Source organism: Sturnira hondurensis, unplaced genomic scaffold (genome assembly GCF_014824575.4).
Source record: "Sturnira hondurensis isolate 20B ecotype Veracruz unplaced genomic scaffold, ASM1482457v3 Scaffold0004136, whole genome shotgun sequence".
Lineage (NCBI taxonomy): Eukaryota > Metazoa > Chordata > Mammalia > Chiroptera > Phyllostomidae > Sturnira > Sturnira hondurensis.
The window spans coordinates 18,205,160-18,221,195 of record NW_028076767.1 but is presented as its reverse complement, the minus strand read 5'-3'; the positions used below and the strand labels follow the sequence as shown (position 1 = coordinate 18,221,195).

Genomic DNA, 16,036 nt, shown 5'->3' with positions numbered 1-16,036 from the left:
TCATTTCTATGAGTATTTTTACAGGTTTACTATGTACATATGTGTGTATTTATACACAGCACATGGCATTGTGTTTTTAAACTTTCTAATAGCTAATACTTACTGCTGGACACCGTTCTCAATATTAACTCATAGACCCTCATGGCCATCCTAAGTGTTAAATTCTATTATTAAACCCATTTTACAGATAAGGAAACTGAGGCACGGACACATGAAAGAACTCACCCAAGTTCATACAGCTAGTAAGTCGCTGAACAGGATTTGAACTCAGGCCATCAGGCTTCTGAGTCCAAGCTCTGTGGTTGGCACCAGTCCTGACTATTTCCTTTTACAACCTGCCTTTCCATTGACTTTTTAGTTTGGATGAATGAGTAAATAATAGATGAATGAATAAATAATGCATTGTTCGCTCATTCAACCAACACAGATGAGTGGAGGTTGTCTTGCTGTCAGACACAGTGTCCGGTGCACAGGTGCAGGAGGAGCCAAAGGTCCAGGCCAGGTGATGCACAACCACGGTGAAGGTTAACAACAAGCAAGGAAATGAATAACTGACTCTACAGCGAGGCACTGGGAAATGTGCCATGAGTAATCCAGCCGAAGGCCATGAGGCAGGGTAGCCGAGGGACCTATGTCGGGTGAAGATCACCGTGTGAAGGTGGTATGTTGACTGCGGACTGAAGATAAGGAGGAACAGCCAGGTCAAGAGCAGTGGGGAGAGGATTCTAAGAGAGGGAAGGGCCTCTAAGTGAGGCCCTGGGGTCAAAAAGGGCATGTTCAAGGGCGTGAAGAAAGGCATGAGTGGAGGAAGGGAGGTCAGGGATGATGCTGAAGAGTAGGGTAGGGCCCAACTCGGAAGGGCCTTGTAGACCATGGTGCAGATTTCAGAGTCTTTTCTAATTCTGAAAGTTCATTTGTACACCAGCCTCAGGATCATCACAGTCAAGCTGCTCTTCAATCACCCAGGAAGACGTTAAACCGCTCAAGAAGGGCAGCATGGATGCAGGCCCCTTCTACCTTCCCCTCTGCCGTCCTTAATGTGATGTCCTCCTGCTCATCACTCCCGGACTGCAAGATGGGCGCTGCAGTTCCAGGCATCACGCCAGCTTTCTTGGTGGCAAGCAAGGGAAGGGACAGCTCTGGTCATATCTGTTCCACACTCTGGCCTGACAGGCTGACAGTCTAAACTGAGACCTCATTCTATCTGGAGTTCCCAGAGCCCAGGTTAGGTCTAAAAGGGTGGGGACTCACATTCATAGAGTTATGCCTGCTTGTAATGGCCCTGGCCTCTGGCCCTTCCTGATTGGAGGACCCTTGGGGAAATTTGGGATCAGTTATAAAGAAACCTGCTTCATGGACTCCCACACCATCTGTACCAGACAAACCCTCAGACCCTCTTCCACCTGACTACAAAGCAAGGCTGAGGAGGGACAGGGAACAGCCTGAGGTCACCCAGCAAGTCAGGGGAGAGCCCCTGTCTATCCCCTGGTACCCCCATGTGCCAGTCACTTCACTCTCCTCCAGTTCATCCCCCAACCCCTCCTGCATTCTCCATCACACCGGGCAGTGGGAATCACCGATTCGTCTGCTGGCTCATTTGTTCCTTCAGTCATTGAGAGGCTGCTGGAAAAGGGCCGAAATGAGCCTAGGTTTTTGCAGAAAGGCGAGATACAAATCCTAGCACAAGCCCTTACAGGCAGCGTGACCTCAAACATGACATTTTTTTACTCTTTTGTGTCCTGTTTCCTCCTCAGTAAAATGGGGATAATAATAGCATCCATGTAAGAGGTTTGCTGGATAATTCGAAGAGGTTGTGCATGTGAAGTGCTGAGGAGTGTCTAGCAGGCTTAGTGATTGTTGTTGAGCACCAGGACAGGGCAGCTGGTTGCCCCTACCCCTAACATCCACCCTCCTCTTTCTCTATAGTAGAAATCCTAACATTTACCTGGAAAAATCCCAGCACTTACCTATCTACATTTTCCAGACTCCCTTGCAGCTAGGTATGGCCACATGGCTAAGTTTTGGCCATTGAAATGGGACTCCTGAGTCGTGTTCTTCAAGGGCAGGGCATGCCTTTTCTTGCCTCCTTCCTACCTACTGCTCTTGGAATGTGGATGTAAGGCTGGAGCTTCACCTCAGACCATGGAGGATAAGGGCCTTACTCAAGGAACAGCAGGGTGTAAAAAGGGAAGCACATGGATCCCACACTTCTGTACCATTTCTAAATATCCTACATCTGGACTTCAGTGAGAGAGGTAAGTAAACTTCTGGCGCATCAAAGTCTCTTTTACTTTGGGTCCCTGCTACCTGCATCCAAACCTTAACCCTGGTAACTAATATTAGCACCTGCTATGCACCAGGCATTGTAAGCTTACACATCACAGTATCCTCAGGGCTCAGCATAGAAGGAGCAATGTAGGCTTAGGGGTCAAGTAACTTGTTCAAAGTTACAGAAGTAGTAAGTGGCCAGGGAAGATCAGCCCTGGACCTGGACCTGATATCACCAGACCTTGAACTTGACCTGACACGACCTGGACCTGACATTCAAGCCAGCAGGTCTGTGATGGCTGCACTCCTTGTTTTTACAGGGAGCCATGGGACACTGCTAGAACAGGGCAGAGATGAGCCTGGGACTCTGCATGGCTGTGCAATAACTGAACTGGGTTTGAATCCCACTTATTTGCTGTGTGACCTTAAGCAATTGCCTTAATACCTCAGAACACAATCAGATCTTGCTGGATGCTTATAATGCTTAAAAATAAGACAGAGATGACATCAAAAATGTCCCTGATGCATTGTGAGTGCTAAATAAATGTTGTCCCCTGTCACAGCCAAATTGGGACAAGTCCTAGTGGTCACCTAGGGAAACTGGGAGAAAAACAAAGGGATGCAAGGCCTGTGAGACAAAGGGAGGGAGGGGTAAGGTTGGGAGTGGGGGAGATCTTACTCCTTCACCTCCACCCAGCCCGGCCTGTGGCGAAGGACATCCATAAGAGTATTCATAAAAGTGGTCTTGAACCGGATGGAGGTTCTCTGCTCTCTGAAAGACAAGGCAACAGAACACTTGCTGAGTACCAACTACCAACGATTTCTCCAGGATGGTCCAGGGACAGGAAAAAAGGGAAGGAAAAAAGGTCAAACTGCATACCTGGAAATGCCCCAAATGAGAATTGCTGAATCTCAGAATGTAGCACATAGCATGCAACATTTCACATAATCAGATTGAGAATTATAGACCCTGACTCATTGAAAAGTGATAGCAATCATTTCATTCAATGCCTACAACGTGCCAGGCATGGCCTGGTTGCTTTACAAGTGCCTTGCCTCCTCCTACTATCTCATAGTAAGTATTTGCAACCCCCCTTTTCTGGCAGTCAGCTGGAAGGATGGAACAGGTGTACTCTTCCATATTCCTCATACAAGTACAATTAAAACCCCAGGACATTATGTATGAAACCAACAAAGACGCGGTAAGACGGACAAAAGGAGATAGACCAGCTAGGGTCTTTAGTACCCAAGGAACAGCAGGGTGGTGAATTTTCTGCATGGGTTTTTGTTTTTGTTTTTTTTGTTTTTGGCTTGTAGATCCCAGCTGTAAAAACAAAACATTTAAAATCAGACAAATGCCAAGTGTTTGTAAGCACATGGGGAAATGGTAATTATTCTACAGTGGCGATGGGAGTGTAAATTGGATGAACCCGTGGAGAGCAATTTGGCATATTAAAATCATCCCATATAATTTCATACACATTAGCCAGGCAAAAATCTCAAAGCCCAAGTTTTGGCAACCATGTGCTAAAATGAAATTCCCTTCCCTGCTGGTAGGAGGCACTTCAGAGATCACGAGGCAGTATTTAGGACCGCTAAATATGCATAAATGAGCATGTACTCTGCACCCAACAGTTCTGTCTTAGTTCAATACCCTAGCTAGATACTCTACACATGCACTAGGCAATATATGTACAAGGGTGTTTGTTTGTACTCGTTACTATTTTGTACTGAACTAACCTGTAGCACACACTGTTGGTGGCCCACCCACTTCCCTTGGGCATTCTCAGTTCCGGTGCATGCCAGCCCGAGGGCTTCCCACCGCCAGCACCTGCAGCCCTTTGCCAAAGGGCTTTTCCTGGCCCCCCAGCTCTGCTCAGCTAGCGCTCTGAGCAGATCTGGAGGACCAGGTGTATACCCCAACAGTGTATACCTGGAGTTGATGGGTAAGTCATCCAGCTCTCCCATCTTTCAGCTGGGTTAGGTCTGCAGTGTGTTCTCTGCTACCCGCCAGAAATCCCCAGTGGAACTGAGCCCCACTTGCCCAAGGAGTAACCTGTCAATAATGCACCTTTTACTCGTTCCCTTCCTCTGGCTGTCTCACTTCCCCACTCCCCTGCCAGTGCTTACTGGAATCACCTCCCAGATAGATGACTTGTTCTCACATCTTTGTCTCAGGGTTGGCTTCTGGAGGAAACCGATGCTAAGACACAACCGAAATGCCTTTTAGCAGGAAGATAGATTAATACCTTGTGGGGCACAGTGGAACATATAGAGTGAAATGTATCAGACCTACATGCACAAACATGATAAATACTGAAAATTAGATTTTGTGGGACAAAAACAGGGTGTGCAATGACCACAGTATCATGGCACTTATGTAATTTGTATTCCAAGCCTCTCATGCAGCTAGGGGTGTCCAAGTACCACACAGTTTTGGTCAGCAAGTTAAACACATAAGACTGCTGGGGAAAGAGGTTCCTGGGTAGTTTTGTGGGGTTTTTTTATGTGTATGTGTATGAGAGAGGAAAAGAGAGACACTGACTGTGTCTTCCTCCCCACTTCTTCCCTTCTGGAGTGTGACATGAAGGCTGGAGCTCCAGCAGCCACTTGGTGCCCATAAGGGAAAAGTGAAGACTAGCTCTGACACTGCTGAGTCACTGTGCCAGCCCTCCAGACTGTCACATGAGGAACATAAATACCATTCTTTAAAGCTGCTATCAGTTGGGTTTCCTGTTCCTAATTGATTTCTGCCTTAATAAAATACATGGATGGGTCTTGTTACCTAAAGTCCTCTCTGTTTTGTTGGGGTAGGAGGGGGTGTATAAGTCGAGGGCCAGGACCTGGAACAGTGCTGAAGTGCTCTGCATAAGAGAGTGAGAGATTTGAAATAGATGGGACAGGGCCAGCGTGGAGAGAAAGAAGGCAAAGACGGGCGGTGCAGGAAAGAAGACCCTGCGAAGAGGATATGGCCAAGAAGGACTTGAGAGAGAACAGAAATATCTACAGATATAAAGAATAGAAAGAGCTAAAATATTTGCCATGGTATATACAAAGTAAACTACCTCTTCTAACTCCCCACAAAAATATTCAGCTGAGTCAACATTGCTCACCCCTGCTTTGTGCAAACGGATTCTATTTAGGAAGTCTGAGAAGGGGCTGAGTTCCCGCTCAGGTTAGTGATACAGAGTGAAGCAGAGGATCAGGGTGGACTTGAACTTTGAGTTATCAAGTCATTTTCTCGTGGTTGTTGAAGGACGTGGGAGAGCACAGTTAGATACAACATGGGCTCTGGGGTCCGAAAACTCTGCCGCTTACTAACCCTATGGTCTCGAGCAAGTTACGTAGTCTCTGAGTTTGTTTCCCCATCTGTAAAGTGGACGTGATAGCAGGATTTACTTCAGAGGATTGTGATAAGGATTCAATGAGATGATAGAGGTAAAATGAATAATGTGGGGCCTGGCACATGGCAAATGCTCAATAATTGTTTATCATCATCGTCATCATCATTCTGATCATTGAAGTTAAGGAGAAGGAGAGGGGATCGATGAAGGGGAGGAAGGAAGGAGTTATTTCTGTGTTTATTGGAATGTGTGGGACCACTTACCGTTCCTTTCCTTTGGATAATCCATACCCCTTGTAATTTTGATTCTGCAATGAGAAAAGAAAAGTGATGACACTAATTTTGAATACCCACCTTGCCTTCCCAGCTCAACTCACTGCAGATATTAACATGCTCAAACCATCAAATCCAACACCGTCCAGATCCTGAGACAGTAAGGTCCTGGCCAAATTCTCATCAGTCACCATATGCCTGGCAACTTGATCCTTGGAATGAATCCACAAGTGTCCAACGCCCGCCTCACTGCAGCGTTGCTCACTGCAGCCTTGCTCCACAGGTATGACCAGTAGAGCGCATACCCGGTTTTCAATACTCCAAAGGTCCGGCCCTGAAACCCAGTCCTGAGCGTCAAACTCAGCAGTTTTTGCGAGAAGCCCTTTCACTCCAACCTCAGGTGTGTGTTCAGATTCATGATCCAGGAGATGGCTGGGTCAATGACTCAGAGCAAAGTTAATTTCTTCCACCCAAGTTGGATCTTTTAAACCCTCAGAGGGCGGTGGATATTATTTTGCTTCTACCATGTCCAAAACAGCTTGGCCCTCAACCCTGGTGTAACTGATCCCTAACGGCAGGCATGAAGAAAGAAATTGGAACTGGTCTTGTGCAGGATGACCTCTGTGGCTTGGGCAGACTTGCCATCTGCCTTAGTTTTCTATTACTGCCTGGCAAATTATCACAAACTTAATGGCTTGAAACGGTGCAAATTTATATTTCACAGTTTCCACGGTCCAGGAGTCCAGGCATGGCTTAGCTGGATCCTCTGATCAGGTCTCACAAAGCCACATGAAGGTGATGACCTGGGTGGGTTAGGGTTCTCATCCAGGGCGTGGGCCCTGTTCCAAGATCACTCAGATCATTTGGAAGAATTCAGTTACTTCGGGTTGTAGGACTGAGGTCCCTGTTTACTTGCTAGCCATTGGCTGGGAACTGCTTCCAGCTCCTAGAGAGTGCTGGCACCCACAGGCAGTTGACAACATGAGCACTTGCTTCCTTCCAGGCCAGCAGGAGCATGTCCTCTGACTTCAATCCTGCCCCTCCAAGTCAGCCATGATGGAATCTCATACAACCCATCAAATTATGATAGTCAACTCATCATAATTATGACAGTAACTATCCCATCAAATTCACATGTTCCACCCATAGTTAAGGGGAGGAAACTATACAAGGGGTGTACACTGGGGGTGGGAATCTTGGGGGCCATCTAGAATTCTGCCTACCACACCATGCTACCCTCAGAGAGCTGCTGGAGAGAGATATGGATACTGCCCTACAAGATTGGCAGAAGCAAGTTCCCCCACAGAAGTAAGTGCAATCTTGTCCCATTTGTCCATTCAAGCCCCTCCAGCTCCCCCAGAACTAGTTGCATCCTTGTCCTTTTGATTATGCCTTTTATACTCTCTCGTATTTTCAGTTCCATTTCCCATATGATTACCTAGCTGCTCCAGTCTTCAGTTGAAAAACTTTTCATTTCCTCACTGAATTGCATTGGCACTTCTGTCAAAATTTAATTGCCTCTCACCCTGGCTGGTGTGGCTCAATGGATTGGGCACGGTTCTGTGAGGCAAGGGGTCACCAGTTCGATCCCCAGTCTGGGCGCATGCCTGGGTTGTGGGCCGGGACCCCAGTGGGGGACATGTGAGAGGCAACCACGCACTGATGTTTCTCTCCCACTCTTTCTCATTCCCTTCCCCTCTCTCTAAAAATAAATAAATAAAATATTTTTAAAAATGTAACTGACTCTCTATATGTGGGCCAATCTCTGGTCTCTATTTGTTCTTTTTTCTTGTTTGTTTAACCTTATGTCACTGGCACATATTACTGTAGCTTTTTAGTAAATTGTAGCTTGTTACTATTCTTATTACTGTAGCTTTCTAGTAAATCTGAAATCAGGTAGCATGCCCTCCAACTTTTTTTTCCAAGATTGTCTTTGCAATTTGGGGTTCTTCCATACAAATTTTAAAATCAGCTTGCTAATTTCTTTTTAAAAATAGTATGTTGGGATTTTGATTGGAATTGCATTCAATCTAAAGGTCATTTGGAGGAGAAATGGCATCGTAAATTACTGAGTCTTCCAATCCATGAATATGGTCAGTCTCTCCATTAATTTAAGTCTTCTTTATTTTCTTTCCACAATGTTTACTAGTTTTCAGTGTGTCTTGAACATTTTAAATTAATTTTCATAGGTATTTGATTTTGTGATGCTATTATAAACAGTATTTTTTAAAATTTATTTTTAAATTGGTGACAGTATAGAGGTAGGCAGAATAATATCCCCCCCCCCAAAAAAGATGTCCATGTCTTAGTTCCCAGAACCTATAAATATGTTACATTTTATGGCAAAGGGAAATTAAGATTGCAGATGGAATGAAGATTGCTAACTAACTGACTTTAAAATATTGACTATTCTGGATTTTTCAAGGTTACCTGGGTAAACCCAATGCAATCACTCATTTTTTATTGTAAGAGGGGATTAAGGAAAAGTTGCCATTCATAAGAGGTGGAGCACGGGATAAGAAGCTGTAGGTTTGGGTCTTCCTTCACACACTTCCAACACGGGGGAGGTGACCTGTGCACTCCTGGAGGTCAGGACTTATCCCAGTCTGATTCACCTCTGCGCCCCACGGCGCAGCACTGGCCAGCACTTGGAGTGGGTGGGTGGATTATGAATATATGGATGAGTAGGCGAGTGGGAGAAGGGATGAACAGATCTCTTAAACGGTTTTCCAAGTCAGAAAACCTGAAATTCTGAGCTCTCCCTGGGGACACGCACGCCTCGGAGTACAGTTTAGAATTCTAGAGTTTCGAAAATTTCCCGCCAGCAAGCCTGGTTCGACGGACTTGCGCGGAGGCTCTGGCGGTTCGCGGCCTGCCGGGACTTGTGGTCTTTTCTCTGAATTCATCATTTTCGCCCACTCCATTGGAATCCCTGCGCGAGGATCCAAATTCTGAATCCCTCCGCAGCTTCCCTTCCTCTCTTTAGGGACGATGAAAGCACGTGGGTCCAGGGGCACTCCTACCTTTGGTCGCGACATGAAGCGATTCCCCAGGGCCTGATCCAAACCGCCACCTGGCCTGGCGCGAGCTTGTGCGTCCTGTTGCCAAAGCAACGGAGGGGGAGCCCGGATCCGCCGTTCTGATTGGATGAGCCCAGAGCACTTCTTTTAGTTCCAGGAGACTGGAAGTCATCGCGCACCCTGCAGCCTAGGCCCTTCTACCCGCCTCAACGTTTCTCTCGGAGTCCTGTGCCTCCGCGACCCTGGGGCCCTCCCGGCCAGACTGTCGCGGTCGTTCACTGCCTAGCGCCTCTTCCAGCTGAGCTTCGCTTGACCTAAGAGAGCTGAGTTTGGAAAGTTGTCATTTTTTGGTAAACGCAGTGGTTCTAAGTGTCCTTACTCGGGCCCTCACTTTGTCACCTGGTTCGTTTGCTAATCAGTTGGTATTAGCTAACCAACTAACGAGACCAGTCACTTCTGCTCTCTCCCAGTGACTGTAACTCTTGAGCGCGGACTCTTTGCCAGCTCCTGCAGTAGCCACCTACCCGACCAGTCTACTCGTGACCTCTCTTGCCCATTCCAGTTCATTCTCCGCACTACCCTCAAAAAGCTCTTTAACACAAGATCCGATCTTGTCTCGTCCCTGCATATACCCTGAAATGGCATCTTATCGGTCACTGCACTCCGTACCGGTTCCTTGTCCTTTCCCTTCCTCACCACCCCAGCATCTGTATACCAATCATCGCTGATTTAACTCTCAAATTTTATTTTTGCTTTATAGTGACCAAAATATAAATATATAGGAATATGACTAACAAAATGTATGCAAGGTATTTCGTTTAACAACACATTCTTATTAAGCATCTTCTCTATGTCATGTCCCATTCTTGACTCAGAGGAGACAGCAGTGAATAAAGTCAACAAGCATCTGCCCTTGTGGAGTTTCTATTCTCATAGAGAAAATGACAAAACGTTGAAGTGTTGTGGGGGGAACTCGGTTCTTCTTGCCAATGCAGTAAAGAGTTACAGATCAGCAAGTCTGCTAGCATGCAAGCAAAGTTTACTAGTGATGAGTTCTCATAGAGAAGAACAGGCCTAGCCAAAGTGGGGGTGAAAGGCATAGGCTTGGGAGGCAAAAAGCATCAGGCCCTTTATCCTGAGGACTCATATGGTTTGTGGGATGGGGATGAGGAAGTTGCATACAGGTTGGGGGGTAAAGGTGAGGCCAGCTTCCCCCAGAGACAGACATGAGCACCTGAACATAGGTATGTGTGGAGGGCTTTCAGTCCAGACTCTTACCGTTGCTCCGGCCCACTTTTGTCATCCACTGTAAAACAGGTAGGTGATCAGAGGCAGCTAACTAGTTATGGGTTTTTCCTTGAGTACTGTGGATCCCCTCCTACTTCCCTCCAGCATTTTGCTAACTTCTACCTAACAGAAGGACATTAAAAAAGACCTAAATAGCCTCGATCAGTGTGGCTCAGTCAGTTGGGTGTCATCCTGCAAAAGGAAAAGGGGCCAGTTTGATTGCTAACCTGGTCACGGCCGCAGCCCAGTTGGGGGGCTTGCAAGGGGCAACGACCCGTGTTTCTCTCACACATCAATGTTCCTCTCCCTCTCTTTCTCCCTCCCTTCCCCTCTCTCTAGAAATAAACAAATAAAATCTTTTAAAAAAGAAGAAGTAGAAGAAGAAGTCCTGAATAAATGGAGGAATATAGCATGTGTATGGATGGGAAGGTTCAATGTCTACACAAGATATGTATTTCCCCAAATGAGAAATTTTGAGAACTCTTGTCAAGCCAAAACAACAAAGCGCATGTGTGGAGGCCGGGGACATTTCCGTGCCTATCAGCCCCAATATAATGCAGGTAGAGGCAAATATCAATGGAATACAATGAGGATCATAAACACAGACACAGTGGGTGTCTGCGTGTGTGTTAGCTGATATACAATAGAGGTGGCATCATAAATAAGTGGGGAAAGAATGGAGGACCCAGTAAATGGTACCAAGGAACTGGCTTTCCTGGGAATGAAAAATAGAAGCCTAATGCAAGTGGACTGAGGAATATGGCAAACATATATTTCAGGCTATTGGAAATATGTATATGCATACATATAATATTTTTATGATCTCAAGATTGGGAAGGAGTTCTTGGACAAGCAAGAATAAAACATAATTCATAAAAAAATTGATCTATGACTCTCTGAAAGTGTGAACTGCCATGTAACCAAAGACGTTGTAAATTCAAATAAAAGACAAGCTACAATCTAAGAGTAAGTAACTGCAGCACGTATAACAAAGGACTAGCACCTAAAGAACTACTCACCACTAAGAAAGACTTCCTCCAACTGCAAGGGAAAGGAGAATGGACAAAAGATATAAATAAGGAACTTTCAAACAGAATAAACTTAAATAGCCAATAAGCACATTGAGATCTATAAATAGAAACAATGATCAGGTGTGATTTTTATGATCAGCTAGGTAGAAATAAAAACATATACCAATGCCCAGTGTTTGTGAGCATGCAGGGCCACGGGAACCATACACGCTGCTGGTACACTCACACTTTGGGAGGAGATTGGACGCTATCTGGTAAAGCTGAAAAAGCACACAGCTTGTAACCCATCGATTTCACTACTTAAGCACCAATCCCGTGCCATTGGCTGTATCCTACCGGCTCACCGAATACAGCCACACGACCCGTGAACTGCCTTTCATGTCACTACTAAAGTGCAAGATGACAACCTTTCCTAAAGAAATTCTCACACTTGTGCATAGGTCATGTGTGTAAGGATGTTCTTTGCAAATGTTCTTTATAATAGTGGAAAATAATAGAAACTATATAAATGTCGATTATGAGGGTAATGAATGAATAAAATGGAGTAGATTCTAATAATAAAATGCTATGCAATGATAAAAATGAAGAAGTCAGCACATAAATATAATATAAATAAGAAATATCTCTCAAACCTATTGTTGAGTAAATAAAAGAAAGTTGTAGAGTGGTAAATACTTTTAAAATTTACAATTTATATTATAAACACACCTGCAAACATAAGTCTACATATATTTATGGGTATATAAGTATTAAAAGTTTAAAATATAGGCTGATATGGTGCACACCAAACTCATAACAGTGGCTGCCTCTGGCGAAGACAAGAAGAGAAAGGGAACTTTGACTACTTCAAGTTTACTTAGAATGTTTTTTTTATTTAAACATACTTGAAGCAAACAGGTCAAAGTATTCTTATCTGGATTTGTTTTCTGGGGTTTGGGCTTTTTCCAAACAAAAAGCACACAAGCGGTATCAATGAAAGAAAATCAGTACTAGGACAGGGGAGGTTTAGGGTGCTTCGGGAATGCGTAACAGTGGGGTCTAACCAACTCTAACTGGAATCCGAGAGGACAGCCCGGAGGAAATGGGAGTTAGCCTTACCAAGGGGGAGGGGAAGAGCACTCCCAGTGGAGGGAATGGCTTGTGCAAAATCAGAAGTCTGAGAAGTTGAAGCAAGTTTGAGCAAGTGAAATCAGATCAATGACCAGGAAGGAGTGAAGAAAAGGGGAGAGCTGAAGCTGCTAAGCCAGTGTGTGTGTGTTTCCTTTTTTACAGACGTGGAAACAGAGCCTCAGTGAGGGGAATAGAGCCCAGGCCTCCTAACTCCCTGTCAGCTGCTCCAGGACAATAATAATGGCGTGCCAGCCTCTCTACCAGGTCTCTCAAATGTGTCCTCTCATTTAATCTCATTACGGACCCAGAGGGGTTTTTTTTTCCTCACTACCTTACAGATGAGGAAAGAGGCTTGCAGAAATTAAGAAATTTGCTCAAGGTCACAGTGGCAGGAGCCAGATCCCACAAGGCCTTGTGTGCTATACTAAGCAGTTTGAACTTTTTCCCAGGGGTGTCGGTGAGTGTATTAGGTTCCTATTGCTGCTGTAATTACCACACATGAAGTGACTTAAAACAACCTCAGTGTATTAGCTTACGGTGCCTGAGGTCAGAGGTCTGAAATGGGTCTCTCTAGTCTGAAAGTGAGGTGGTGGCAGGGCTGGGTCCCTTCTGGAGGCTGCAGGAGAGAATCTGTGTCCTTGCTTTTCCACCTGCATTTCTTGGCTGGGGGCCCCCTTCCATCTTCAAAGCCAGCACTCATACCTCTCTGATCTCTGCCTCTGCCATCACCTTCCCTCTGCCGCCTCCTCTCCTGCCTCCCTCCTTCACTGGCAAGGACGCAAGTCATTCCAGTGGGCTCACCCAAATAATCCAGGATTATCTTTCCACCTCAGGGTCAGCTGATTAGCAACTTCAGTTCCCTGTGCAGCCTTAGTTCCCCCTCCCACGTCACACAACATATTCACAGTTTATAGGAATTAGAGCCTGGACTTCTTTGGTGGGGGGGGGGTCCATTATTTTGCCTACCACAATGAGCCACCGAAGGGTTTTAAGCAAGGAAATGACAAGGTGAGACCTGCATTTCAGTATATTTTTATTATTGGTTTTATAAAACCATCACGTCATGACTTATTTACTGCAAATTGCGCTTGCAACAAACAACTAACACTTTCAAAGAATAAACAGTTCATAGATATTAAATTTGTTCCATCTAGTAAGTATACAAGGAGAGATTCAACCCCCCAGAATTTATTTATTAGAACTTGTGTATTTATCCTTACATGATTAAACTTCAGTGAACATACTCTCCATTTGATGCAATGCACCTATTGAGATGTTTTTTTAAAATATTTTTTTATTTTTTAAAATTATTATTTATTTATCTTCAGAGGGGAAAGGAAGGAGAGAGGAAGGAAACATCAATGTATGGTTGCTTCTCGTGCATCCCCTGCAGGGAACTGGCCCCTGCTGGGAACTGGCCTGCAACCCAGGCATGTGCCCTGACTGGGAATCGAACCCTGATCCTCTGGTTCGCAGGCCCGCGCTCAATCCACTGAGCTACACCAGCCAGGGCCTATTGAGATGTTTTTTTCCACTGCTCAAGACAGTATTTTTTTTAAAGACTTTATTTATCGTTTAGAGGGGAAGGGAAGGAGAGAGGGAGAGAAACATCAATGTATGGTTGCCTCCTGTGCATTCCCCGCTGGGAACTGGCCCGCAACCCAGGGATGCGCCCTGACTGGGACTCGAACCGCGCCCAATCCACTGAACCACACCATCCCAGGCTCAAAACAGTTTTTAAACTCATCAATTTTGATGCCTTTTAGTGCTTTTGCCGTTTTTTAATTTCAACTCTTCCACATCAGCAAAACATTTCTCTTTGAGGAATTTTTTCATCCAGAAACACCAAAAAAAAAAAGTCACTTGGGATGAGATCATTTTTGGTTGAAAATTGCTGAACACTCAGCAGAGTGTGGGCAGGTACACTTGTAAATCACCCATCACGAAATGGGCAAATGCATTGAGTGTTCAAAAAAATTCACTGAAGCTGAATATAGCCTCTCACAATAACACTGGCTGGTACACAGATGCAGATGGGTTCCTAGAACACTCACATAGCAGGGGAAGCCTGTACTGCAAGGGGCCTGTCCACCACAAAATAATTGTTTTTTTGAGGGGGTGGGGTGTCGTGGCCTCACATCTTTTTTTAGGATATTTTTAACTTGATAGTTCTTTCGTACAAGTAGAAGTTCAAAGGGATGCTATAATTTCCCCTTTGTGGATGAGGAAACAGACCCAGGGGCATTTGGTTGCCTGCCCAGGTTCGCATAGCGGCCATGATGAGGCACTAGTCTCCAGGCCCATTTATCGGCATTTCTTTATGTCATCCATGGAGTGGGGCATTCTGGGACACACAAGTCAGACACCTTCGGTGCAATTTTCCATCCCTAATCTGGTGTCCAATAAGCATTTGTTGAATGAATGAATAACCCTGCTTTCACTTCTGTGGCACAGGTGGTGATTTCCAATGCAGGAAAACCTGCCTGGGCTGCCTCAGTAACCTCAGTAGCCTCCCTGCTTTGCTCTCTAATCTACACTTAAGTGATAGAAGCTCAAGTGATGAATTTAAGATGTACATCAGACGATGCGGCTTCCCCAGTTAAATTTTCCCACTGGCTTTCTAGTGTCCTGAAAAGAAAACCCTAAACCCCCAATTACGGCCATACGTGGTCTTGACACTCCACTCCCTCTCTCCTCTCAGCCTCATTCTTATCACCTTCCTTTGGTTTTCTCCCCTGCAGTTCACCTGGCTGTTTTCAAAGGCTAAACTTCCCCCCCACTCACCCCGCACAGCCTTTGCCTGAGCTGTTGTTTCTGCTGGAAATATCGCCCCTCTTTAAGGGCTGGGTCCTTCTTCTATGCCAGGTCTCAGCTTTAATGTCACCTATTTAGAGAGGTTCTTTCTTCCTCCTTTTTGTGTTCTTCATAGAAAATTGAGACTATGTGTAAATGCTCTATTTGTCTACTTGCTTTTTAAAAATATTTTTTATTTAATTATTGTTCAAGCACAGTTTTCTGTTCCCCACTCCCAACCCAGCCCACCCCTCCCCGTGCTCCCTACCTCCCTCACATTTCCACCCCCCTTAGTTGTTCTCCCTGTGTCCTTTATACTAGTTTCTGTGAATCCTTCCCCTTTTCCCCTGAAATTCTCTCCCCTCTCCCCTCTGGTACCTGTTAGCCTGTTCTCTATATAAGTGTCTTTGGTCATATTTTGCTTGCTTGTTTGTTTTGTTGTTTGGGTTCCTGTTAAAGGTGAGATCATATGGTATTTGTCCTTCAACACCTGGCTTATTTCCCTCAGCATAATGCTTTCTAGTTCCATCCATGCTGTTGCAAAGGGTAGTAGCTCCTTTTTTCTTTCTGCTGCATAGAATATCATTGTGTAAATGTACCATAGTTTTTTGATCCATTCATTTACGGATGGGCATCTAGGTTGCTTCCAACTCTTGACTATTGTAAATTGTGCTGCTATGAACATTGGGGTGCACAGGTTCTTTTGGATTGGTGTTTCAGGGTTCTTAGGATATAATCCCAGCAGTGGAATTGCAGGGTCAAAAGGCAGGTCCATGTTTAGTCTTCTTAGAAATTCCATACTGTTTTCCATAGTGGTTATACCAGTCTGCAATCCCACCAACAGTGAACTAGGGTCCCCTTTTCCCCACAACCTCTCCAGCACTTGTTGTTTGTTGTTTTGTTTATGATGG

At 45.2% G+C, this 16,036-nt stretch overlaps 1 protein-coding gene across 2 annotated transcripts in view; it reads right to left on the bottom strand.

The window, feature by feature from the left end:
* Positions 1–8,972, bottom strand: part of TTLL9 (tubulin tyrosine ligase like 9) — a 37,132-nt gene extending 28,160 nt beyond the window's left edge. Inside the window, exons 1-3 of one of the 2 annotated variants that reach the window (XM_037043826.1) lie at positions 8,908–8,972; positions 5,876–5,919; positions 2,948–3,040 (exon numbers count right to left, since the gene is read on the bottom strand). In XM_037043826.1, the coding sequence (XP_036899721.1) occupies positions 2,948–3,040; positions 5,876–5,919; positions 8,908–8,922 (152 nt within the window). In that variant the 5' untranslated portion in view covers positions 8,923–8,972. Of the gene's footprint in view, positions 1–2,947; positions 3,041–5,875; positions 5,920–8,907 lie in introns of those variants that run through there. The other variant, XM_037043827.1, reaches the window with a different exon arrangement.
* Positions 8,973–16,036: the final 7,064 nt, after the last annotated feature.